This window comes from Cervus canadensis, chromosome 26 (genome assembly GCF_019320065.1).
Source record: "Cervus canadensis isolate Bull #8, Minnesota chromosome 26, ASM1932006v1, whole genome shotgun sequence".
NCBI classification, from domain to species: Eukaryota; Metazoa; Chordata; class Mammalia; order Artiodactyla; family Cervidae; genus Cervus; species Cervus canadensis.
This window is the reverse complement of record NC_057411.1, coordinates 52,630,037-52,652,627: the sequence shown is the minus strand read 5'-3', so window position 1 is coordinate 52,652,627 and position 22,591 is coordinate 52,630,037. Positions and strand designations below refer to the sequence as shown.

The window sequence follows — 22,591 nt, the reverse complement described above, 5'->3', positions numbered from 1 at the left end:
GGACGTGCAAGCCCCCACCGAGCAAAGGATCAGAGGCGCCTGTGGGGTCTGAGAGCAGCAAGACCCGACCACACTCTCAGAGCAGGAGCCCAGCTCCCGTCACCCCTCAGGTCCTGGGGTTCAAATCAGATCACGTCCTCAGACCATAAAATGCAGGTTCAAACAAAAACAATGCCATCCATCCTGGCAAAACCCTTGTGAACAGATGCCCACAAACCAAGACCTCTGGGAGCTGCTACAGAGGCAATGACCTACCCCTGCAGGGCGGGAGCAGCCTGGCCGCAGCGGCCAGCTCACTGAGCAGCCCCCCACCTGTAGGGAATTCCCGTCCGCTGCTCCTCCCAGAGGTCACCAGAGGATGGCACTGATCCCCACCTGTTCTTCAGCCAGGCGGCAGGGGCCCACGGCTGATCCTCTGCTGGCCTCTGTGCTACTTACTGCGTGTACATGTAAACACAGTAAGGCGACAAGAGGAGGGACTAACAGGAATGACGGGTCCCAGAAGGCCTGAGGCATCGCGCCTCAACAACGCAGGGTGAGTAAGCACACGTGACCCCAGTGTGACGACCACTGGTCAGTCCTTGCCATTCCTCACGGCCACGGCCCCCTCTGCACGATGGGGTCACCGGGGGCCTGTGTGGGGCGAGGCCAGGCCCACGTGGGTGCAGGCAGAGCAGCCGCCCAGCCACAGGGCTCTGCTTCGGGTCCCGGCAGGGCACACCCAGAAGACGACGCAGGGACAGTCAGCCGTTGGGAGGAGAAGGCGCGGGGCCCACAGAGGGAGCCTGACAGCGACCGCAGTGAAGGGCCGGGGAGGGGCCCGTCCACGAGGTGGGGACCAGCCCACAGAGGGCATGAGGCTGCTAAAGCTCAGCTCCAGGGTGGGAGGGCCCCGGGGCCCACTGCCGGCACCATGCTGGTGGCCACCCACCCCGCCTCCCCGCCCGGTCCAGCCCAGAAGTGGCCCCCAGGCCAGGGTCTCCGCAGCCAGTGAGGACACAATGAGGTCTGTGACCAGAGGTGCAGCCCCCAGCGCCCCCAAGGACCACGGTCTTAGAGGGCCCAGGCCCCACCCACTGGGCAGGGAACAAATGCACTGGTTTTCACCCCAGACTGCCCTGCCCACTCACACCTGCTCCCCACCCCCGTCACAGGAGGCCCCCCAAGGAATCTGAGTCCTTCTGAAAAGTGTTCTCTTTCAACAGCCCATCAGGCACCCACTTGTCTTTTTCCTCATTAACCAATGAGTCCACTTCCAGAGGCCTAACCTGCAATGAAGCACAGCTCCACTGTCCACGCAGAGTAAACCAGTCTCTCTCCAGACGCAAGCAGGACCACACCCCCAAGAGTGGCCACTTCTCGGGCCATGGGGACCCCACGGGAGGCCCGAGCAGATACAAGGGGTCACAGACATGACACCGCATCTCACTCACCATCCGACCACCAACAGCACTGGGGCTTCTTCCCAATCTGGAGCCACTATGACTAAGGCTCTGGGAGCAGTGCTAACAGTGCCTCACTGTGCGCGTGAAAGTCGCTGAGACGGAGATCTCAGTGGTTCTCAGCGTGAGGAGTTCTCATCATGAGAAGACTCTAACTCTGCGTGGCTCCCGGCACATTCCCTGGCGCCTTCACAGCCCTAAACTGCTTCCCGGGCAACAAGGGATGCGGCGGTCCACCCAGGAGCTCACAGGCTGTGTGGACACCATTCTTCTGAAGCACCAGAAGCCTCCTGCTCACCTTTAATGGGGGCTTTCTCTTTTCAACCCACACTTCCTTACATGTCCTGGACACAGCCCCGCAGGTCCACGCATTACACACGTGCCGCAAACATTCCGTTGCCTGAAAAGAGCTCTGACTGGCTGTGACTTTTGAAGGACGATTCCCCCAGACTTGGAATTACAAGTTGGTGATGCTCTCCTCCCGTAAGTGCCCGCGAGTCGGCTCCACCTCGTGGCTTCACATCAGCTGCCGGTCTCCTTACTTTGAAGGCCACCCTGGGGGCACTGGAAAGGTCATCTTCAGTTTTCGGCAATTTAACCACATCCCTTCCTTCTAAGAGCTGCTTGCTGTTTCCAGTTTGTTTTTTATTTGGCTGTACTGGAACTTCAGTTGCAGCACACGGGCTTTAGTTCCCTGACCAGGGATCGAACACAGGCCCTCTCCATTAGGAGCTTTGAGTCTTAGCCGCCGGACCATTAGAAAAGTCCCTGTTTCCAGTTTTTCCAGTTTCGATTCTACGGTTTGATGTCTTCCACATCAGAGAGAATTTCTGGCCAATGGTCTTTCCAGCACTGTTTCCACCGCATCCTCTTCTCCTCAGGCTCCAAAGGCCGCCCGACCTTCCCCAGTGCTAGACTCCCCACCTCCACCATGTTCCCGTGTCTACTCCGCTACCACACGTGCAGCTGAACTCTCAGTTCTGGCTGTGACGCTCCACAGCCCCCAAGTCACACCTGCCTCCTGCTTACCCACCCCAGTCCTGCAGTGAAAGCCCTGTGTTTCCCTGCACACACGAGCCAGCCAGTAAACACCACCCCCAGCTCAGACGCAGGTCTTCTGCTCAGTCTTCTTCATCATCTGGCTTCTGAAGAGACACGTCTCAGGAAGCAAGGCCTATGGAAGCCCTGAGCCACCCTTCCTGAAGGAGAAAAAACCTGAGACCTAAAGATGTGACATTCCTCATCTGTCTCATTGTCACATAACACAGAATGCGAGGAATCAATGTGAAAACACATTAACAGACAAGAATGTGCCTTGAGGCTCTTAAAGGAGCAACAACACGTGGAAACACGAGAGGCACCTCCAGCCCACACCACTGATGCTGGGGGCCTCCCCGAGCCAGTGGCACTTCCTGCAGGAGCCCTCTGGGGCCCCTGCCAGTCTCCACCGTGTGGCGTTCGTCTGTACCCCACCCGGAGCAAAGGTGTCTGTGCCCCAATCCCTCTCATCCCTCCACGGTGCAGCACCAACATACTTGGCAAACCTCACAGTAGCTGCATTCCGAGGCACGAACCCTGTGTGAAACTGGATCTGGAACATCTTCATGGACGCCATCTGCGGGAGGAAGCACAGGAGCAGCCGTCCTCAGGTTGGGTGGGGGCTCCGCCAGGATTCTCACGGGTCCCAGGGAATGAGAGCCCCAGGCAGGGCTCCAGGTGGCAGGACACACAGACGTCAGGGTGACGCCTCTGCTGACAAGCAGCACCTTGGGCCCACGGGGGAGCCCCAGGCCACAGCCCTGCAGGCCCTCGTGGCCCCACTGAGGGCAGGTTCAGGCTGCCGACTGGCTCCGCCACACAGGCGGGGCTGGGGCTCTCACCACACCAAGGGCCAAGCTCGCCCGTGAGCCCAGGGCCGCTGGCACCCCCCTTACCTTGGCCTGTAGCCTTCCTCCCAGCGTGGACCGCGCATGATAGATGATGATGAGCACATCCCCCTGGACGGTTATGCCCAGGGGAATGACTGCTTTGCCATCCTCAATTTTAAAGTCTCTGGAGAACAGAACCAAGAGAAACAGTTCCTTTACCTAAGTGAGAGACGCACATGCTAATGAAGACCATCCCGCAAATGGCATCCATGTTTCCTCCTGCCTGGTGATTTTTCCACCAAATTATGTCAGGGGTTGGGCAGGAGAATGCTCTAGGAAATGACTTCCAAGGAGCCACTCAGCACAAAGACCTGGAGAAACCCCAAGGGCCCCGCCAGCCCTGCCTCCAGCCCACCCCACCCAGGCCCACCTCTCCCAGCCCCGCCGCCCCGAGGTCCACCACCCGGCCACATGCCCAGGGCACTGGCGCCTCCCACAGCTCCTGGAACATGAGGCTGCGAAGACAGAAGGGCCTGTGCCCAAGCCCACCTCATCTTGTCGTATTCCTGGGACGTGGTGGTCACACGCTCGTCCCCCACGTAGACCTCGCAGAAGGGCCTACAGCCACTCCTCTGCTTGCTGAAGAGTGGCACAGGCGTCATGACCACGGCCTTCACCAGGATGGGCTTGCTGTGGGGCGTGACGGGCTCCTCGGCCACCATGTCGCACATGTACTCGATGTACCTGGAGGGCAGGAGGCAAGCTGGTTCACGTGTGCTCCATACTCAGCCCACGGCGATCATCCACGTGCTCCACGTGCAGCCCACTCGCTACCTCACATGCATGTTCCTTGTCTCTGGAGCCCATCAGGACATCAACCTTATTTCAATCACATGTAAGCATTTCACGTGAAATTCCCCTCAAAGCAATGTCCTAGTATCATCTAGTGAATCAGATGTGATTTTCACTCAGTTCAAAATGTCTTTACATTTCCCTTGAGACTTCCTCTCTGACTCATGGCTACTCAGAAGTAGGTCTTTTCCCTTGGAAACATCTGCTGTCCTGGTTTCTGGATTAACTCAATGGCCTGGGAATGCGTTTCACATGACTTCTATTGTTCTCAACCTGCTGCAATTTAAGGGCCCAGACTGGGCCTTTCCGAGAGCTCCGAGGCGCGTTTCTGTCGTGGGACATGCTGTGGCTCTGATCTGACCCGCCGACTTGCTCCACTGGCCACCGAGACCATCCGCGTCCTGCTCTGGATCTGCAATCTGCTCCTGCAGCTCCTTTTGTGTTTCAACGGCTCCATGGCTCCGCCCCCGCTGTGGCACCGCCCGCCCCTGAGGCTCCGCCCCCTCTGCGCAGCTCCACCCCTTCTGCGTGGCACGGCCCTCTCTGTGGTACCGCCCCCTCCCTGAGGCACCGCCCCCTCTCTGTGGCGCCGCCATCTCTGGCCCTGCCTCCCAGGGGCCACGACTGAATTTGAACCCACAACTGTCAGATTCCACGTTACCAGAGCACTCTCACCACTCCCGACAGCTGTGGTAGGACCGCCGTGTGCCAGGAGACCTGGGCACCTTTCACCAACAGCAAGAAGCCAGGACCCGTGAGCCACGTCCACAGCCTGAGTGAGCTGGGAAGCAGACTTAAGACCCAAGGAGTGGACTGTCTCAGAGGTGAGGCTGAGAGAAGCAGGCAGCCTGGGCAGTGAGAGCAGGCAGGCGACACGGCCAGGAGTTCCGGCCTCTGGGCATGGCCCGCACACCCCCTCCCACCTCTATGAGGGCCAGGCGCAGGCCCACAGGTGCCACGAAGCGGCTCCCAACAACCACCCGCTCCCCAGCCCTAGCTTCCTGTCACAAGCTCCTGGGTCACCCGAGCACGTCCCAGGCCTCCCCTCGTGCCCTCAGCTCACTCTTGGCACCCACACTGGCCGCAGGGAGAGCGCCCGTGGTGGCTCCCGGTGGCCCAGGCGCACCTTCTGGTTTGTCCTGAACCCTGCTGTGCCCTCCGGGTGTCTGAGGCTCAAGCTCTTCCGTTAACTTGGGGGAATCCTCAGGACCTCCTCCGGACTCCGTCTCTCCCGGGGGTGCGTCTGTCGGATCGTCTGACATGGCCCCATGGCATTTACGCCCCTCCAAGGCATAGAGCTTCTGACAGGCTCCCTCCCTGCTCACGCACGGCCTCCAGCCCCCACTTACTTCGTCAAAGTCTCAAACATGGCCCAGTAACCCCACACTTTCCGGCACGGTTCCAAGTCTCGTGTGAAGGCCACCTCATCTGACTGTCCCCGGGGTGACCTCATGCCCTCTTGAGTGGCAGCCTCCCTCGCCAACCCGTCCTTGGGGTGCAGACCCCCGCCTGTGTCTCCTGTGGGCCCCGTCCCTCCTGGGGCTGGTGGCCAGCCGAAGGCTCCGAGCAGCTTCTCCAAGGCGTGGAGCAGGTGTGCTCAGAGCTGGAGCTGCTCTTTGGTTGCTGGGGGCGGGAGGGGGCAGACACTCCACACTTGCGCGTCTCCAGGGCAGCAGCCTGGAGTCTAGTGGGGGCCCGGGGCCAGGCACACACCAGCAATGCTCTGCTGGCTCTGACCACAGCCCTGAGCGGGGCCCTTGCTGCAGGCACAGCTCCGGAGCCCTGGCTGTGCCTGCATTACAGGAGGCTGACGTGCCGAAAGGGTCAGACACCTGCCTGGCAGCCCAGCCCTTGCTCTCCTACACCTTCTGCACAGTGGATGGGACCCCCAGCCCCCACCACCTGGAGCCACACAGAAGACACGAGGGTGAGGCCAGCCCTCTCAGGGTTGAGGGACAAGGTGCTGCCCCCAACAGTGAGCAAACAGGCTGGGCCAAAAACCAGGAGAGGGCAAGCTCCCCAGCCCACCATCCAGGCCACGCGGCCACCCCGAATGAGAGCGATACCCACAGTGGCACCTCACCAGCCTGGACGCTCCCCAGTCTCCCCCCAGGGTCAGGGCCCCAGCTCTCCATGCTCCAAGGCCCTCCCCACAGAAGAGGGAAGCCTCCCCAGGGACTCCAGGGGCCTAATGACTCCTCAGGCAGAGCACCAGGCGGCCTCTTGCTGTGAGGTGGATGGAAGCGAAGCAAGCTGGTCTGGGCGCAAGCAGTGGCCCCAGAAAGGGGGCGGGTGGGCAGGGGCCAGCTGCAGCCCCAGGAAACCATCTCATGTAAGCAGTCAGCAAAGACAACCTGGAAACCCACGTGTCTCAGACCCTGATGCGGGGGACACAGCACAGAGTGGGTGCTGCCCTCATGTGCGGCCAGAGAGCCCCCAGATGCCGCTCCACCTGCGAAATGGAGCCACCAGGCCACATGCCCGCCACCCACCAAGCAAGAGGCCACGGCACTGGGAAGGACAGAGGCACTGCTCAAGGGCCCCGGTGGGGCAGGAAGTGAAGTCACCCAACTGCGCCCCCCGATGCTGCACCCACACCCTACGGCATACACCGTACCTCTTGTGGGATGGCCAGATGCCCGGCGGGCAGCGCTTCATGCTGAACATGTACACAGCAGCCTCTGCGGTGCTGAAGAGCCGGCAGAAGCACAAGAAGGAGCACACGGCCACGGCCGACGCCGCCCTCCCATCCTAGGACAGAGCACGGGGCGTGTGCGGGCGGTGCTCACTTCCCGGGAACAGTCAGGGCCTCTGCCTGGGGTCGGGGCTCCTTGGGGGGCTAAGGAAACCCCACCTGAGGCATGGACGCAGGGCTCCACAGCAGAAGGCCTGAGGCGGCAGACCACACACTGCTCACCCTCACAGTCCCCACCCGACCTCTGTGCCCGGCCACCCACGGGCACTCTCATGAACCCCCATCGTCACTCCTGCCTGACGTCACCAACACCAGGATGGCAGTGCTGACCTCCAAGGGCAGGTTCCAGCAGGTACTCCGCTGGACAGGATGTCCACAAACCCTCAGCCCCAGAAGAGGGTCAGACACAGGGTCCCAGGAGGCAGACCGGCCTCTGCACACAGGTGCTGCACGAGGGGACCCACCGTCTTCCACCAAAGAGGCAGGAAGACCCCCATGAGGACAGTCTTCTGCCAGAAGCCCTGCTGCCAGGGGACCCAGGTGTGGACACAGCAGGTGCAGGGCCTGCACCCCCCACCCTCCCCGACAGCCTCTATTCCCTCCAAGGTCTGCTGCCCTGGGATGACTGGACACACCCTGGGGCACCAGGTCTGGGCCACGGCCGCAGGCCGGAGCAGAGCCACTGCCAGGAGCGGCGCGTGGCTCAGCGAGGAGCCCCGGAAGAGCCCGCTCAGACGGTCACTCCTGTGGCCCCCAGTGCCACCACCCGGGAGCCTGGAGGCCCCCTCTGCCCCGCGTGCCCGGGGAGCCTGGCCTGCTCACCATGCAGTGCACCACGCAGACGTTGCCAGGGTCCCGGCGGAGCCAGCCGTGCATGTTCCTGCAGAGGCTGTACAGGCTGCGGAGGCTCGGGGCCCGCCGGGCCACCCAGCCGCAGTCGGAGACCTGCAGGGAGGGTGTCTCACCAGCGGGGTGCAGACATGGGCCTCCCCACACAACCCGACACCCCCCGCCCCGGGCGTGCAGAGGACTCGGGAGCCAGGCTCCGGCGGACACGGCCAAAGCTGCAGAGACTGTTGCGTCCGCGCTGTTTCCACGAGCTGAGTGACAGCAGAGGACACTGCGTGGGCCTGTGTCCCCTCTGCAGGCCCTGTGGGCTCAGTGACTCAGATCCTCGAGAAACCGCCCCCCGCCACCCAGGCGGTGTCCAGGGTGGACCCTAAGCATCGGCATGAGTCCGCTGCTCACCCGGTTGTGGAACTTGGAGGGCCGGTAGGTCCGCGGGGACAGGTTGTAGACGGCGTAGCGGCCTGGGTGCTTCGAGTCCAGGAACAGCCGCACATCCTCAATGTTGTTCTTGATGGCCGACTCCACACCCTCCGCCGGGAACGACATGACTGAAAGACAGGAGCCCCTGCAGCCTCTCCAACCATGGGCCGGACGGTCAGCCGTGTGAGGCCCCGCTGCTTGCGGCTGCTGGCCCATCAGTGTGGCAGTCCTGAGAGAGGGGATCAGAGGCCCCTGCAGCCTCTCCAGCCGTGGGCCAGACGGTCAGCCGTGTGAGGCCCCGCTGCTCACAGCTGCTGGCCCATCAGTACGGCAGTCCTGAGAAGGGGGGATCGGAGGCCTCTGCAGCCTCTCCAGCTGTGGGCCAGACGGTCAGCCGTGTGAGGCCCCACTGCTCATGGCTGCTGGCCCATCAGTACGGTGGTCCTGAGAAGGGGAGATCAGAGGCCCCTAGGCCCTGCCTTGCTGCTCATCAGTTCCCCAGGGATCCCTGGACAGTGCCCCCGAGACCCTCCTGAGACTCAGCCTCTACACAGCCAAAAGCACCACAGGGTCTCCAAGCGTCTGGACTTAATATGTGTGGCCTCACATCACTTCTCTGAAGACCTCAGCATTCCAGAACGTTCCAGACCAGAGGTGGGGGGGGTTGACCGGGGTCCTGGGTTGACACAAGACTACCGGCTGCAGGGCCTGGGGACACACTGGACGCAGGGATGGACACCCGAGGCCGGCACCTGGCACACGTCACCAGGCAGGAAAGAACCAGAAGACGTCCTCACGACTAAAGCTGGCAAACGTACCTGCGATTCTCGACGTGATGTAAGAAATATCCAGATCTCCCTTCGCATAGCTGGAATTAAGAACAAAGGGAACTTGGTTATTACAGGAAATTTCTACCATTAACTCGTGAGAGCCGAAACTGAAGCAAGTCCTTGAGAGGTTGCAGGGTTCAGGCTGCAGCCTGTCAGCGTGCACGCATGTGCCTGGGTGATTGCACACACGTGTATATGTGCACGTATGGAGTGCCATCTGCCTACAAAATAGACACGTGCGTGTGCACGTGTGGAGTGACATCTACCTACGAGGTGAAGGAGAAATTATAAACTGCGAGGGGGAGGCAGGACCCGACAGGAAGGACTTTTATCCTCTCAGTACTAAAAGTGGGCACTGAGAGAGGGTTTGGGAGAGAGATGACAACAAAAATGAAGACAGAGCTTCTGACTCAGTACATCATGTCTGGCTAAACAATTACAAGGCGCCGAGTGGCAAGAAACAGTCTAAAGAGACAGAACAAGCATCAGAACCAGACATGGCAGGGACGCTGGAGTTATCAGACTGGGAACTTAAAACAGCTGGGGTGGGGGCTTCTCTGGTGGCTCAGTGGTAAAGAACATGCCTGCCAATGCAGGGGACAAGGATTCAATTCCTGATCTGAGAAGATCCCACATGACGCGGAGCAACTGAGACCGTGCATCACAAGTGCCACAACTGCTGAGCCTCTGCCCTGGAAACCGGGGGCTGTGACTGTTGGGTCCACACAACCTGCAGCCCGTGCTCAGAACAGCAGAAGCCCCCGCGAGGAGAAGCCCCCGTGAGGAGAAGCCTGCGCACCGCAGCGGGAGGGCAGCCCTCCCCGGCGCAAGAGAGTAAAGCCCATGCAGTAAGGAAGACCCAGCAGCCGTAAAAACCAGGAACGGCCGGGGCTGGTGTGTTGAGGGCGCTGACGGATAAAGCAGGCAGTGTGCAGGTCAGACAGTGAGCACAGAGGTGGAAATTCTAAGGGAGAGCCAGAAGGAAACGCGAGGTGGAGGCCCTGAGCAGAAAAGAAGGCTGCCTTTGATGCTGAGTAGACTGGACGTGGCTGAGGAGGAACCTCTGAGCTAGATCTTGACAGAATCCCCAAAAGCCAAGAGAACAGGCTGGAGGACAGCACAGAACATCCAAGGTCTGTGGAGTGAGCCTGTGACATAACGGGGACCCCAAAAGGAGAAGAGAGGGAAGAACAGAAGGCACGCCATACATTTTAACTAAGAATTTCCCTAAATCAGCGTCAGACACCAAACCACAGAACCAGGAAGCCCAGAGAACACCCAGCAGGACAAATGCCAGAAAAACTACCCTAGGGCATGTCAGTTTCAACTTCCAGAAAAATCAAAGATAAAAACAAAATCCTGAAAGAAGCTCGGGGCAGGGGACACCACCTATAGGGGCCTGCGGTGAGAATTACGCCTGTGGCTTCACCCCAGAGACCGCGCAGGCCAGGAGTGAAGCCAGGTGTCTGCAGTGCGGGGAGAAAAACCAGCAGCCGGGCTCTGTACCCCGAGACCCTGTCCTCGGGAACTGAGGAGATGTGAACAGCAGTGACGTGGGGATAGGAAGGTAGTTGTAGGGTTTCTGTGAAGTCAGGAATAGCATGCTGTCTGAAAGCAGACCTGGGTCAGCTGGAACTGCACACGCCAGGGCAACCACTGAAAATAGCAAAGAAAGGGTGTTTAAGTGGTGAGGTGAGCAAGGAGAGAAAATGGGGTCACAGAAAAGGTTCAATTAAAACCACAAAAAAACAGAAAAAGAATGAAAAACAAACTAAGAACAAGAAAGCAACAAGGACTAGAAAACAGACGGCTGTTGTTCAGTCGCTCAGTCGTGTCCGACTCTTTGCGACCCCATGGACTGCAGCACTCCAGGCCTCCCTGTCCATCACCAGCTCCTGAAGCTTGCTCAAACTCATGTCCATTGCATCGGTGATGCCATCCAACCATCTCATCTTCTGTCATCCCCTTCTCCTCCTGCCTTCACTCTTTCCCAACATCAGGGTCTTTTCCAAGGAGTCAGCTCTTCGCATCAAGTGGCCAAAGTATTGGAGCTTCAGCATCAGTCCTTCCAATGAATATTGAAGGTCGATTTCCTTTAGAATTGACTGGTTTGATCTCCTTGCTGTCCAAGGGACTCTCAAGAGTCCTTCTCCAACACCACAGTTCAAAACCATCAATTCTTTGGCACTCAGTCTTCTTTATGGTCCAGCTCTCACATCCATACATGACTACTGGAAAAATCACAGCTTTGATTAGATGGACCTTCGTTAGCAAAGTAACGTCTCTGCTTTTTAATGTGCTGTTTGAAGCCAGCGTCTTCACTTTCCTCTTTTACTCTCATCAACAGGCTCTTTATCTCCTCTCTGCTTTACGCCATTAGGGTGGTGTCACCTGCGTATCTCAAATTATTGATATTTCTTCTGGCAATCTTGATTCCAGCTTGTGCTTCATCCCTACTAATCCAACCCCAGGCGCTGTGGAGACACGACAGGCTCGGCTCCAGTCCCCCGCAGTGAGCTGGGACCCAGCAAAGTGAGCCATGCAGACTTTAGCGCGTATTAGTTACGTTCACATTATTCTGGGGTCTGTTATGCCCAAAAGACAGTGCCATCCCTTCAATTAAAAATATTTCATTGCTGAAAACCGCTAACTGTCGTCCAAGCCCTTCAGCGGGTCTCATAGCAACATGGAAGGCCACTCACTGATCACAGATACAACAACACATACAATAATGACGAAACATCTGAAGTGTTCCAAGAACTACCAAATGGGACGTGGAGACACAAAGTGAACAGATGCTGTTGGGAAAAGGTGCCTACAGACTCGCGGACGTGGGGCTGGCACAGACCTGCCTGTGTGAGAAATGCAGGCAAGTGAGGCTGGCCTGTGTGCCAACGTGCACACAGTGCATGCACCGGTGACAGACTGTCAGAGGGGGTCAAAACACAACCCAGCGACGCGGTCTACGAGCAGCACAGAGCTGAGCCTCTTCTGTGTTTATTCACACTTCGTTTTGCTGCTTAGTCACCAAGTCACGTCCACCTCTCTGCGACCCCATGGATGATATAGCCAGCCAGGCTCCCCTGTCCAGGGAATTCTCCAGGCAAGAATACTAGAGTGAGTTACCATGTGCTCCTCCAGGGGATCTTCCTGACCCAGGAACCGAAGCCCCGTCTCTTTTGTCTCCTGCATTGGCAGGCGGGTTCTTTACCTCTAGTGCCACCTGGGAAGCCATGAACCTCCATGCGCTAAGTCCCTCAGTCATGACCGACTCTGTGACCATGGACTGCAGCCCGCCAGGCTCCTCTGTCCGTGGGATTCTCCAGGCAAGAATACTGGAGTGGGTAGCCATTTCCCTTCTCCAAGGGATCTTCCCAACCCAGGGATCGAACCCAGGTCTCCCACAATTGCAGGTGGGTTCTTTACCAACTGAGCCTCGCGGGAAACTTATTATAATCCTACGGATACTAGTCATGATTCACACAGTTTGAACGTATTTACTCCCAATCCACTGCCACGTTCTCTTGTTAAAGAAATGTGCTTTTTCAAGGAACAGAGAATTTTTAAGTCATTTAAATTTATTAACCACTTCTCCAAGGCTTATATGCTTTTGGTCACATTTAACAAATCTTTCTTACTCTGGTGTTAAAAAAACATCTCTTCATATTATCAGCTTTTCCTAAGAAATGGCTTTTCATGATCAGATCTGTTAACAGATCAGATCTACTATATCTTGCTGTTATTATACGAGATCCAATTTTTTTCTTTTTTGACACATACCCATGATCTCAGCAATATACACTCGTTAATCTGTTATTTTCTTCAGACTCACAGCTCATGTTTCATACCACCCCTCCCTAAGTACGTGTCATGGATGAGTCTAAACACATCTAACAACAGATGCTTGAAAAAAATTGACATAAAATAAGGTTTGTCTCTGTTCTTATTTTTAAAAACACTGCTGGCAATTTTGGGTAACTTACATGTGAATTTTGGGATCAGAATCTGTGGCAACATCAGGATTTTCATTTTTAAAGCAAAGAATTTGTAGATGAACTGAGGAGCAACATGACCTCTAAAATGTGAATTCCCCCAAACTTAAAGACAGCCGACTTCCCCACTGCAGTCTACTGCTTCGGTCTTCCTCACTGGCGGAGGGCGGGGGGCTCCCTCTGCAGGTCCAGCCTGGGAGGGTCGGTCACTCTCGCTACCGCCCACCCCCGACCCCTGCCTGCACCGTGTGGCCACCAGGAGAGGCAGCCCCTGAAGACTGGCTGTCCTGAAACAAACCATGAGGTGGGGAACACACCACACCCTCAGAGACCACACAGCAACGTGACAGGTTTACTCCCAACCGCACATCAAGCAGAGCTGAGTGAGGGCAGCTGACGCCCTCGGGTGGGCAGAGGGGGTGCCCACCTCCTGTGCGGGGGCTGAGCAGGGCTCGAGCAAAGTCCCCAGAGGAAGGTCCAGGTGCATCAGAAAGCCAAACCTGAAACCACAGAGCCATCAAAGCTACATCTCCAGTATACTGAAACATTTACAATGTGTCTTTCTTTTTCCCCCTGGCTGCACCGTGGGGTTCCCTGATCAAGGACAGAACCCAAGCCCATGGCAGTGAAAGCACAGAGTCCCGACCACAGGAAGGCCAGGGCAGGCCCGCTCTACTGACAAGACAGGCAGGATAGGCCTCCACGGCAGAAAACGGAGGGCGCAGAGGGAGTGTGGACAAACCTGTGCCCGAGCGACGCCGGCAGCAGGCGTGGAGAGTGCCGGCCACGTTCGCTACGTTCACAGTCTATAGCGAACGACACAGAGTCAGCGGGAGAAACAAACACCGTCAGGAAACAGAGCAAAGGCCAGAGCAGCAGTGCACATGGACACGCGGCCGGAGGTCTGCGTCCCAGGCCGAGGCCACGAGGCTGCACACAGGACGCTGAGTGCTGGGGCGGCTGGCACAGCCCAGCCACGCGCCCTGTTGCCCCTGTGAGGGACCAGGGCACCAGCACGGGGGTGGGCAGGTCAGACACACCACACTGGGAACTGAGGGCGCCTGGCGGAGCTGGCCTTGAGAACCTGGCGTGTGGGGCCTGGGACGTGTTGACCTGTGGGGCCTGCGCCTAAAGCCAGTGAGAAACCGACAAGAGAACACAGACATGTGCACATATGGGGCCTGGGCCTAAAACCAACAAGAGACCATAGACGGGCAGGAGCTCAGGATCAGGACTGCGAGCCAGAGGCCACAGGGCGGGTTCACACACCCCGAGAAAGGGTCCTGCCTGCAGACCCGGAGTGGAGTGGCCCTGGAGGGGCCCTGTCACCAGGCCCTGACTGGACCCTGTGCCAGACCTGGAGAAAGCCCCTGGCAAGCTCAAGCATCGTGGCTGCTGCGCTTGTCTGACCCACAGGGCGAAGGCCGTTCCCTGCAGACCATCTGCCCACCTGGGGGTCGAGGCCCACAGGCCCAGGGTGTGCTCCCCGCACACTTGCGAGCCGGTGGCCGCAGGGATGCCCCTCCCCCAGCCAGCGTCCAGAGCTGGGTCCCCACATCTGGTCTTGCCCTGTGTGGGGAGCGGCCTCCTTGCTTTCAGGGAGGGTCTGAGGTCCCATCCACCCCGTCCTGGCCCTGCTGTGGGGAGTGCAGTAACAGGTCACCGTCCAGGGCCATCATTGTGCCAGGCCTCAGCATGGAGCCCCTAGACAAGTGCGCTCAGGCCCGTACCTTAAACCAGCTTCACAAGCACTGGGGCATCCCGGGCCAGAAGCAGTTACCCACCTGGCCCTGGTGCTCAGAGGGGCTTCCAGCAAGGCTGGCCCCACAGGCGTGCACCTCAGCCTCGTGGGGACTCGGTTCCCAGCAAGGCCGGGCAGCTTCTCTCAAGTCTGCTGACTGCCGTCAGCCTGCTGTTCCCGCCGGGTCCACCCAAGACCCCACGACGAACCCCACTGGGAGGAAGACAGGAGGATGTGAGTGCGGCCGTGGGCACCTCGTCAGCGGAAGTGCAGGGGGAGCTGCAGGCTGGGGGCAGCCACCACACGCGAGGTCACCCTCCGCCCCCGGGACGCAGCAGCACAGACAGCTGACGGGGAGGCCCCGAGCAGGGCCCTCTGCCCGCCCACAGCAGGGCCCTCCGGCCCGCGACGGCCACGCCGCCTCTTGTGGACAGGACTCTGGGCAGCCAGGTACCAGACCAACAGATGTGCCTCTGACCTTCCTGCTGGCAATGAGGTGCAGCCCGGGCAGCACAAAGGGCCTCACCGCGCAGGGGCGAGCAGGCACCCTGCCCGGCCAAAGCCCGCGCTGGGTGGACACCAAGCTCCTCTCATCCCACACGATCACGTCAGAGGCAAAGCACTGGGGCGCCACCAAGTCCACCTACACAACACACATGCGTGCACGCACACGCCAACTCACCCTCATGCACGAGCACGTGAGCCCCTGCCTGTGTCCCCAACACAGGGCAGCCGTGGACGTACAATAACAACCACGGCACAGAGAAGACAAGTGAGGCTTGCATGACTGTGTGGGGGCTGCATCACCCAGCGGCTCACGGCGCAGACACACAGGCCGCCCCTGCCCCAGCGAGGCAAGCACATGTCAGACAGAACCTGACTCCTGGCGCTCCCCGGTCAAAGCCAAGACCTCTCGCAGGACAGCACAAGCAGGCTGTGTGCGTGGCTGCCGTCTCCGTGGACAGGGCCACCCTCAGGAGAGACACGGCCCAGACCCAGTGTGTATGGTCTCCAGCACATGCCCTCCAGCGTGAGGGCAGGAATGTGCTGACGCCTGAGCTCGCGTGGGGGGGCCAGGCTGATGCTGAGCACGCACGCTCACTCAGCCCTAAGTGCGGGTTCTGCACGTCTGGATGCAGGTCCGCACCCAAGGCTTTAAAAATCACACAGCAGAGAACCCATGTGCCCGTGCATCCTTAACTCACTTAGCAACGGACTGGATGACCTTGGAGGAGGTGTCCTTGATGTTGGTGAAGAGGCGCTCGGTGCCCCCACGCAGAATGTCCAGGAAACCGCCATAAGGCTGCTCGTACTCAGCGACCACCAGACCTGCAGGCAGAGATAGACGTGTCCAGAAGCCCGGGCGCCACAGCAGGCACGTCCCTCAGCTTGGGCCGGCATCCTCCACCTGTGTTCCATGCCCCGGCACGAGAATGAACTGGGTAGAAATGCGCCTTTGGGCGCATGAGGCTCTTCCCATGTCCCAGACATTCACCCAACTCACTCCCAGCGCCTGCTAGACACCAGCAGGGACCCTGCCTCTGACAGACACATGTTGGAGCCCAGCGGGGGTGACCAGGCTGGTACGCAAGGTACGAACACGCCCACAGACGCAGGCTGCAGATGCGTGAGGAGGAGAGGGGAGAGGAGGGGGCAGGAGCAGGGCCGCGTGCGGCACAGGAAGGCCACGGCGGCCCCCCGCTCTGCTGGTCTGCAGGGCAACAGGCCCCCAGCAGCCGCCCTGACGAGGCCGGAGCAGCGGCCCACAAAGGCCCCGAGACCAGGGTCCAGGGCATGACTACACCGCGGTCGTGAGTGTACAAGTCCAGGTGAGGACGGAAAGGAGGCTCCACACGCACCCGTGAGGGGCGGCTGGTGGCCTCTGGATCCAGGGGCAATGCGTGTGTGACACCTACGCCAGCCCTCTGCCAGGCACCCTGTACGCACGTGGCGTGTCTGTCCAGGCACCTCGAAGTGGCCCCCCACACTGTGCCCCAAAGAGGCAGCTGAGCCAGAGCCACTCTGGTGGACAAGGAGCCAGGACACGGGCCGGCCAGCTGCCAGCATCAGCCCTGGAGGCGACAAGTTGCAGCATGACCCTGACAGTGAGGTAGGGATGGCCCTGGAGACACAGGGCAGAGGCGTGTCTGGAACCTTCCGGGGCAGCCACACTGAGGGCTGGCTGCACCGGCCCCCAGAACCCCCAGGCTAACTAGCAGATCAAGAGCAACCCTCTCAGCCAACACGGCCGAGCTGTGAACAAAGTCCACCGGCCCCCTGCCCCCCGCCAGACCCACCTCCCCACCCAAGCCCTCCTCACAGTGAGCAGACGTGGCCCCTGTGGTCCCCACACAGCAGCTCTGCTCCCTCACGCGCCTCCTCCGGGGCCACCCCCGGGGTCACCGTGGGCTGGCCTCAAGGAGCCCCCGCATCTGACCGGGCAGGGGCCACACTCGCTGGAGACCCTTGCGGCCACCCAGTCCCCCGGGGGCCCAAGGCTGAGGCAGCCTACAGGCAGTCCCCCCAGAGCCCCTTGGGCAAGGCTGGGGCTCAGAGGACCCAGGCTGCCCCGATGGCGGGCAGGGCAGAAGGCAGGTGCCCGGCCTCTGGCCCCCTCGCTGGTCCTGAGCCTCACCAAGGAACAGCCCTGCTGAGTCTAGGGGCGGCTCAGGAATCGTGAACTGGGGTCCCGGGGATACTCACCACTGCCCGTGGAGCCGGGAGGGGCCGCATGCCCATAGCCTCCATTCTGCTCCAGGAGCTGGAAAGGTGCAAACTCGCGTCAGGCCAGGCAATCGGGACACGTCGCCCACCAAGTCCACCCTCCTCCACCTGGCTCATTACAGAACCACAAAGGACCCCCCAGGGTCCCGACGAGTCCTGGACCCCAGGGCTGATCCGTGGGGCCACCCAGGCACACAGCTCCATTCACAACACAGGCAGCAGCCGTGAACCCACCCCACCCACCAAGGCCGCAGGCCCTGTCGTCGACAGGACACAGCGCGGGACCCGTGGAGGCTCAGGCGGGATGACCGCCAGGAAGCGCGGCCACGGAGCACAGCACGTGTCCCGGGGGCTGAGCCCGAGGCCGCGTCAGCTGCCGTTGTGACACAACCGCCCTGGAGACCTGAGGCTCCCCGCGACGGGACCAGACGAACCCACTCCCTCGCGCTCTCCCAGCTGGAGCAACTGCAGCTCCGCGTCCACTCTCTACAAGCTACGCAAAAGTTCTTTGAAGTCTCTTCCAGAGTTTCTGAGCATTCTTACCTTCAGGTTAACATGACACATTAAACTCAAGAAACACTCTATTATGGCCTCTATGGTACGTGATGCACCGGAAGTGGTCAATGATAAATGGACTGCTCCAAAGAGTCTTAAAAATAACACCCGCGAAATGTCAGACACATGTGTCTTAGCTCAACTGTGTCATTCACTCAGAAATCAAAAACTTTGTTTTGTTGTTTCATCAGCTTCCCGAAAACACGGAGCACCTCTTGGTGGGACTGCAGGCTCCACACCAGCTCGGAAGCTGCAGGGAAAGTGCTCTGAGGCTACAAGCCCAGGACGCGGGGAACATGTTCGGAGGCCCCAGGCCACAGCGTACAGAGCCTCCGGCTCTCCCAACTCCAGCCCAGTCTCCTACCCGGTGCTTTCCTGGTCTCAAGAGTGCATCGGGGCGGGCCAGTGTGCCCACTCTGCCCCGAGGACCAGCTGACTTCTCTCCCTTGAGGCCCCGGCCAGAAAAACCCTACAGCGGGGTGTAGGGCTGGGCTGATGTCTGTCCCAGGTTCTAGAAGCACTTAGAGCAGCACGTGCTCACGAGCCCCAGCGGAAGCAGCCTGTGTCCTTCCTCAGGCACTTCTGCCTTTCCTGTGGAGCCATCCTCAGGGGCACACATGGGCTGGCTGCCCCTGGATCTTGGGCCCAAACGCCACCCGAGACTTGGCCCACCCGGAGGCCCAGGTTCTCTGAAAAGACCACAGGGCAGCCCAGGCCGACCTGCCTCAGCGGCCTTCTCCTCCTCGCCACTGGCCTCTCTGAACCTCACCCACTCTGAACCTCTGAGCCCCACCCCGGGCTCTGTCTCCCGGCTCCAGGAACCCACAGGGCAGCACACTGCCCCTCAGGAGACCCCGGGGGCTGCTCCCTCTGCAAGAGCCAAGTGAAGCCAGACCACCTGACCACCTGGCTCTAAAATGACACAGCATCATCGCAAGCAGCACGTGGAAGCCCACCTCGGTGATGGGTGACTTGGGATTCACGTTGCGGGCGGCTGCGATCTCCTGGAGCTGGTTGACCAGCTCGGTGACGGACAACCGCTCCTCCGGGTTGACCTTGAGCATGGCACCTACGGCAGAGGCAGAACTCCTGAGGGCAGCAGGGCTGGTGCCCCGGGCGGGCAGCACCCCTCACTCTGCAGGGCGGTGGGCCCTGGAGGCCCGTGTCTTGCTTACACTACTGCTTTTAAAAGCAAGCGGGGAAGGACAATGTGAAGAACAAGATCAGCAGAAGCTGCCACTCAGGACACGTGCTCAGGGTGGGACTCACGGATGAGGCCATGGAACACGGAGTAGCGTGCGTCGTCGGCGGGGATCGCGTACTTCCCATTGACGATACGAAGCTTCGCCCCGTCCTCAAACGGGTGCTGCCCGAAGCAGAGCAGGTACAGGATGCAGCCCAGGGCCTGCAAAGACAGGAAGGCCTGCCGGCTCTGCCCCGCCCGCTGGCCACGGTCTACACTCGCGGGGCGCAGACACCAGCCAGGTCAGGGTGGCCAATAAAGCCCAACCCTCCGTTCTCTGATGAGAAAGTCCTTTCCAAACACCAAGCTCCTACCCCAGGGTAGGCTCTACCCGCCAAGGGGCCATGCTAAGCGCCAGGGACAAGTCGGGGGCTGCCAGCCCCGCACCCTTTCCCTGCCTCCACCACAGCACCTGCCACAGGAGGACAGGAAACCAAGACTGTCCAGCACGTTGAGGGGACTGAGGCTCATGCGGGGCCCAGACCAGGCCAAGCCCCGCCTTCCAGCTCATGCATGTGGTCCTTGGGCTGGGATGGGCTGAAGGCATCCACTTGGAGTCAACCAGCTCACACGTGTCCACCAGTCTCCACTCACCAGCACAAGGCTCCCCAAGCACTGGGACCGTGGGTCACGGGCCTGCTGGACCAGGATGGGAGCCGAGGTGGGGGTTCAGGGAGGTGCCCTGCTCTCAGGGCACCAGGGAGGCCGCGGGGCACCTCGGATGGGCAGGAGCAGGGCTCCCTGAGCTCCAAGCCCTAATGCTGAACCAAGGCGTCAGCAGACACCCACCCAGTCAGGCCCCACGTTCAGCGTACACAGGGGCCGCCTTCCACCAACGGGACGTGTCCTAGAGATGGGCCTGACCTCACTCTGAGACCCCGTAAGGCCTCGGGCCCAGTCACAGCTCCAGCATCACCAGGTCAGCGCACAACTGCAAGGCCATCCAGAAGGCCCAACGCTGGCCACGCAGACTGTGGCTCTGTGAACCCTAGCCTTCGAAGGGGCTCAGACCAGACAAGCTCAGGTCCAGGCATGCAGGAACAACCCGTCTCGGGCTGGGGCTGGGCAACACCGGCCTCCACCCCTCAGCGCCCCACCGTCAGCGCCTGTCCACTAACAGCGTCACCAGGGCTGCAGAAAAGGATAAAGAACCACCGGAGGAGAGGAAGAACCAAGGAAGAGAAAGGGGAGACGAGGGCCAGGTGGCCGCAGCCTCAACCAGGGCCCCGAGGGGCCAGTCGGGCTGCCCAGGACCAGGGGCCAGCCGCCTTACCCAGATGTCCTGCTTCTCGCCGATCGGGAAGTTCGAGTACAAGTCCACGATTTCTGGCGTCCTGTACATGGGCGTCGTGTTCCTCGTGATCTGAAGAGAGGAGAATGTGTCAGAGGAAAAGGCACAAGCCCGTTACAGCTGCTGTGGCAATCCCGGGCAGCGGGGCCTGGCGCCGGTCAGGAGGCCTGGCCAGGGTGGTCACACAAGGCCCTGCACGGGGGCCCCTGAAGCGGGCTGGGCACATGGGGCCAGCACCATGGATGCAAAGAATCGGCAGCCACCACAGCGGCACCCAGGAGTCCTCGTGAACCACCAACAGCGGAGGAGGGTGCGTGGCGGGCTGGGGTCACGAGGCTGCGGGACCCGCTCCAGGTGCTGTGACCAGAGCCCCAGGGTGAGCTGCAGACCAGGCCCCAGGCAGGACCCATCTGCAGCCCCGAGGCGCGGGTGCCCCCCAGTGAGCGCGGTCTCCAGGGAGAGTGCAGCGTGGTGGCGGAGATGGACGCTGCCCGCGGCGGCCCTGGCTGCTGGCCTCACGCTGTGCTCTGCTGGTGCAGGTTCCGGGGCCGCGTCTGCGAGCACGCGCTCCCCGTGCAAGGGCACAGGGTGAGTGTGCAGACGGCGTCCCCAGCAGGGGCTGTCTGTGCCCACTCAGCCCACCTGCTGCTCACAGGGGCCTGAACTCGCCCACCCGTCTCCCCGGGGGGCTCCTGTGGTTACCTGCCAAACCACCCTGAAGGCAGGTTTCTACATGATGCTTTAAAGTGCCACGTTTAAAACGGGACCGCACACTCAAAAACGGTTATGGCGGGAAATTTTACATTGCATACTTTGCCACATCAAGAAAAAAGCAAGGGAAGAGCCAGCCAGAGCAGGCACGGTCGGCAGTGGTGTCCTGGTGGCCACACTTACCTCCTCCTCCACTAGGGCCCGGCGCTGGGCGCTCCAGCTATAGTCTGGGCAGTGCGAGATGGTTGTGGCACTGCCGAAGTCGCACAGCTTGATGGTCCCCTGGTTACTAAGCAGCAAGTTTTCAACCTGCAAGTTCCAGGAAACAGTCTGTGAGGCCGGGCTACAGGCTGCACTGTGGACAGCAGGGGGCCGGGCAGGCAGGGGCCCAATAGGCAGACCGGCCAGGGAGTCTTCTGGGCAAAGGGGACACTCCTTTCGGACCAAAATCGGTGTGTGTACCTTAAAATGGGACAGTCACATAAACAAATGGAAGGTAAAATCCACCACAAATCAAAGATAAGCTAATAACATAAGATATATATAGGATATATATATAGGATATATACATAGGATATATATATAGGATATATATAGGATATATACAATAAAAACCTTTAGAAAACTTAAAAGATGAGAAAAATTTAATATACCATTTAAAAGTCACCAAACACATTAATAACTGAGGAAGAAACCTAACAAAAGATACACGGAAGACCTCTTATTCAGAAACTGTGAATAAATGAGACCTTAAATCTGCATCAAACAGGGACCTGGACTCTCCTCTGAACAGGGGGGCACAGACCCGCCCGCAGCTCGGGAGCCGGGCCCAGCCGCCCGGGAGCTGGGCCCCACGGCCAGCCCACTCGCCCCAGGGAGCCGGGCCCCGCGGCCAGCCCACTCGCCCTACTGCCCGGGAGCCGGGCCCCGCGGCCAGCCCACTCGCCCCACCGCCCGGGAGCCGGGCCCCACAGCCAGCCCACTTGCCCCAGGGAGCCGGGCCCCGCAGCCAGCCCACTCGCCCCAGGGAGCCGGGCCCCACAGCCAGCCCACTCGCCCCAGGGAGCCGGGCCCCGCAGCCAGCCCACTCGCCCTACTGCCCGGGAGCCGGGCCCCGCGGCCAGCCCACTCGCCCCAGGGAGCTCTACTCCTCCAGTGGCTGCAAAGAGTCAGGAGACCAGGACTCTATGACCCAGGTTAGGAGCACCTTTACCAACCCAGCAGCCAGGATGTCTCCAGCCTGTCAGCCCCTCTCTTGGAGGGGGTCACGGCCACTCTAACCAGAAGCCGACACTCTGAGCCAAGCAATCACAGGCCACCCTCACTTCCCTGAGCTTCTCACAGAGGCAGGTCTGTGCCAGCCCCACGCCCACAAGTC

The 22,591-nt window shown here is 60.1% G+C and overlaps 1 protein-coding gene across 5 annotated transcripts in view; it reads right to left on the bottom strand.

Annotated features, from left to right (window-relative positions):
* The window catches only part of GAK (cyclin G associated kinase), a 48,331-nt gene that overhangs the window by 9,301 nt on the left and 16,439 nt on the right, over window positions 1-22,591 (bottom strand). For all 5 annotated transcript variants that reach the window (XM_043448518.1, XM_043448520.1, XM_043448519.1 and 2 more), the window contains 13 exons: window positions 21,397-21,522; window positions 20,485-20,574; window positions 19,238-19,373; window positions 18,925-19,037; window positions 17,393-17,450; window positions 15,895-16,018; window positions 8,945-8,994; window positions 8,106-8,254; window positions 7,680-7,802; window positions 6,780-6,913; window positions 3,860-4,054; window positions 3,377-3,494; window positions 2,978-3,057 (listed from right to left, as the gene is read on the bottom strand). In XM_043448518.1, coding sequence (XP_043304453.1) covers window positions 2,978-3,057; window positions 3,377-3,494; window positions 3,860-4,054; window positions 6,780-6,913; window positions 7,680-7,802; window positions 8,106-8,254; window positions 8,945-8,994; window positions 15,895-16,018; window positions 17,393-17,450; window positions 18,925-19,037; window positions 19,238-19,373; window positions 20,485-20,574; window positions 21,397-21,522 — 1,496 coding nt within the window. The remainder of the gene's footprint in view (window positions 1-2,977; window positions 3,058-3,376; window positions 3,495-3,859; window positions 4,055-6,779; window positions 6,914-7,679; window positions 7,803-8,105; window positions 8,255-8,944; window positions 8,995-15,894; window positions 16,019-17,392; window positions 17,451-18,924; window positions 19,038-19,237; window positions 19,374-20,484; window positions 20,575-21,396; window positions 21,523-22,591) is intronic.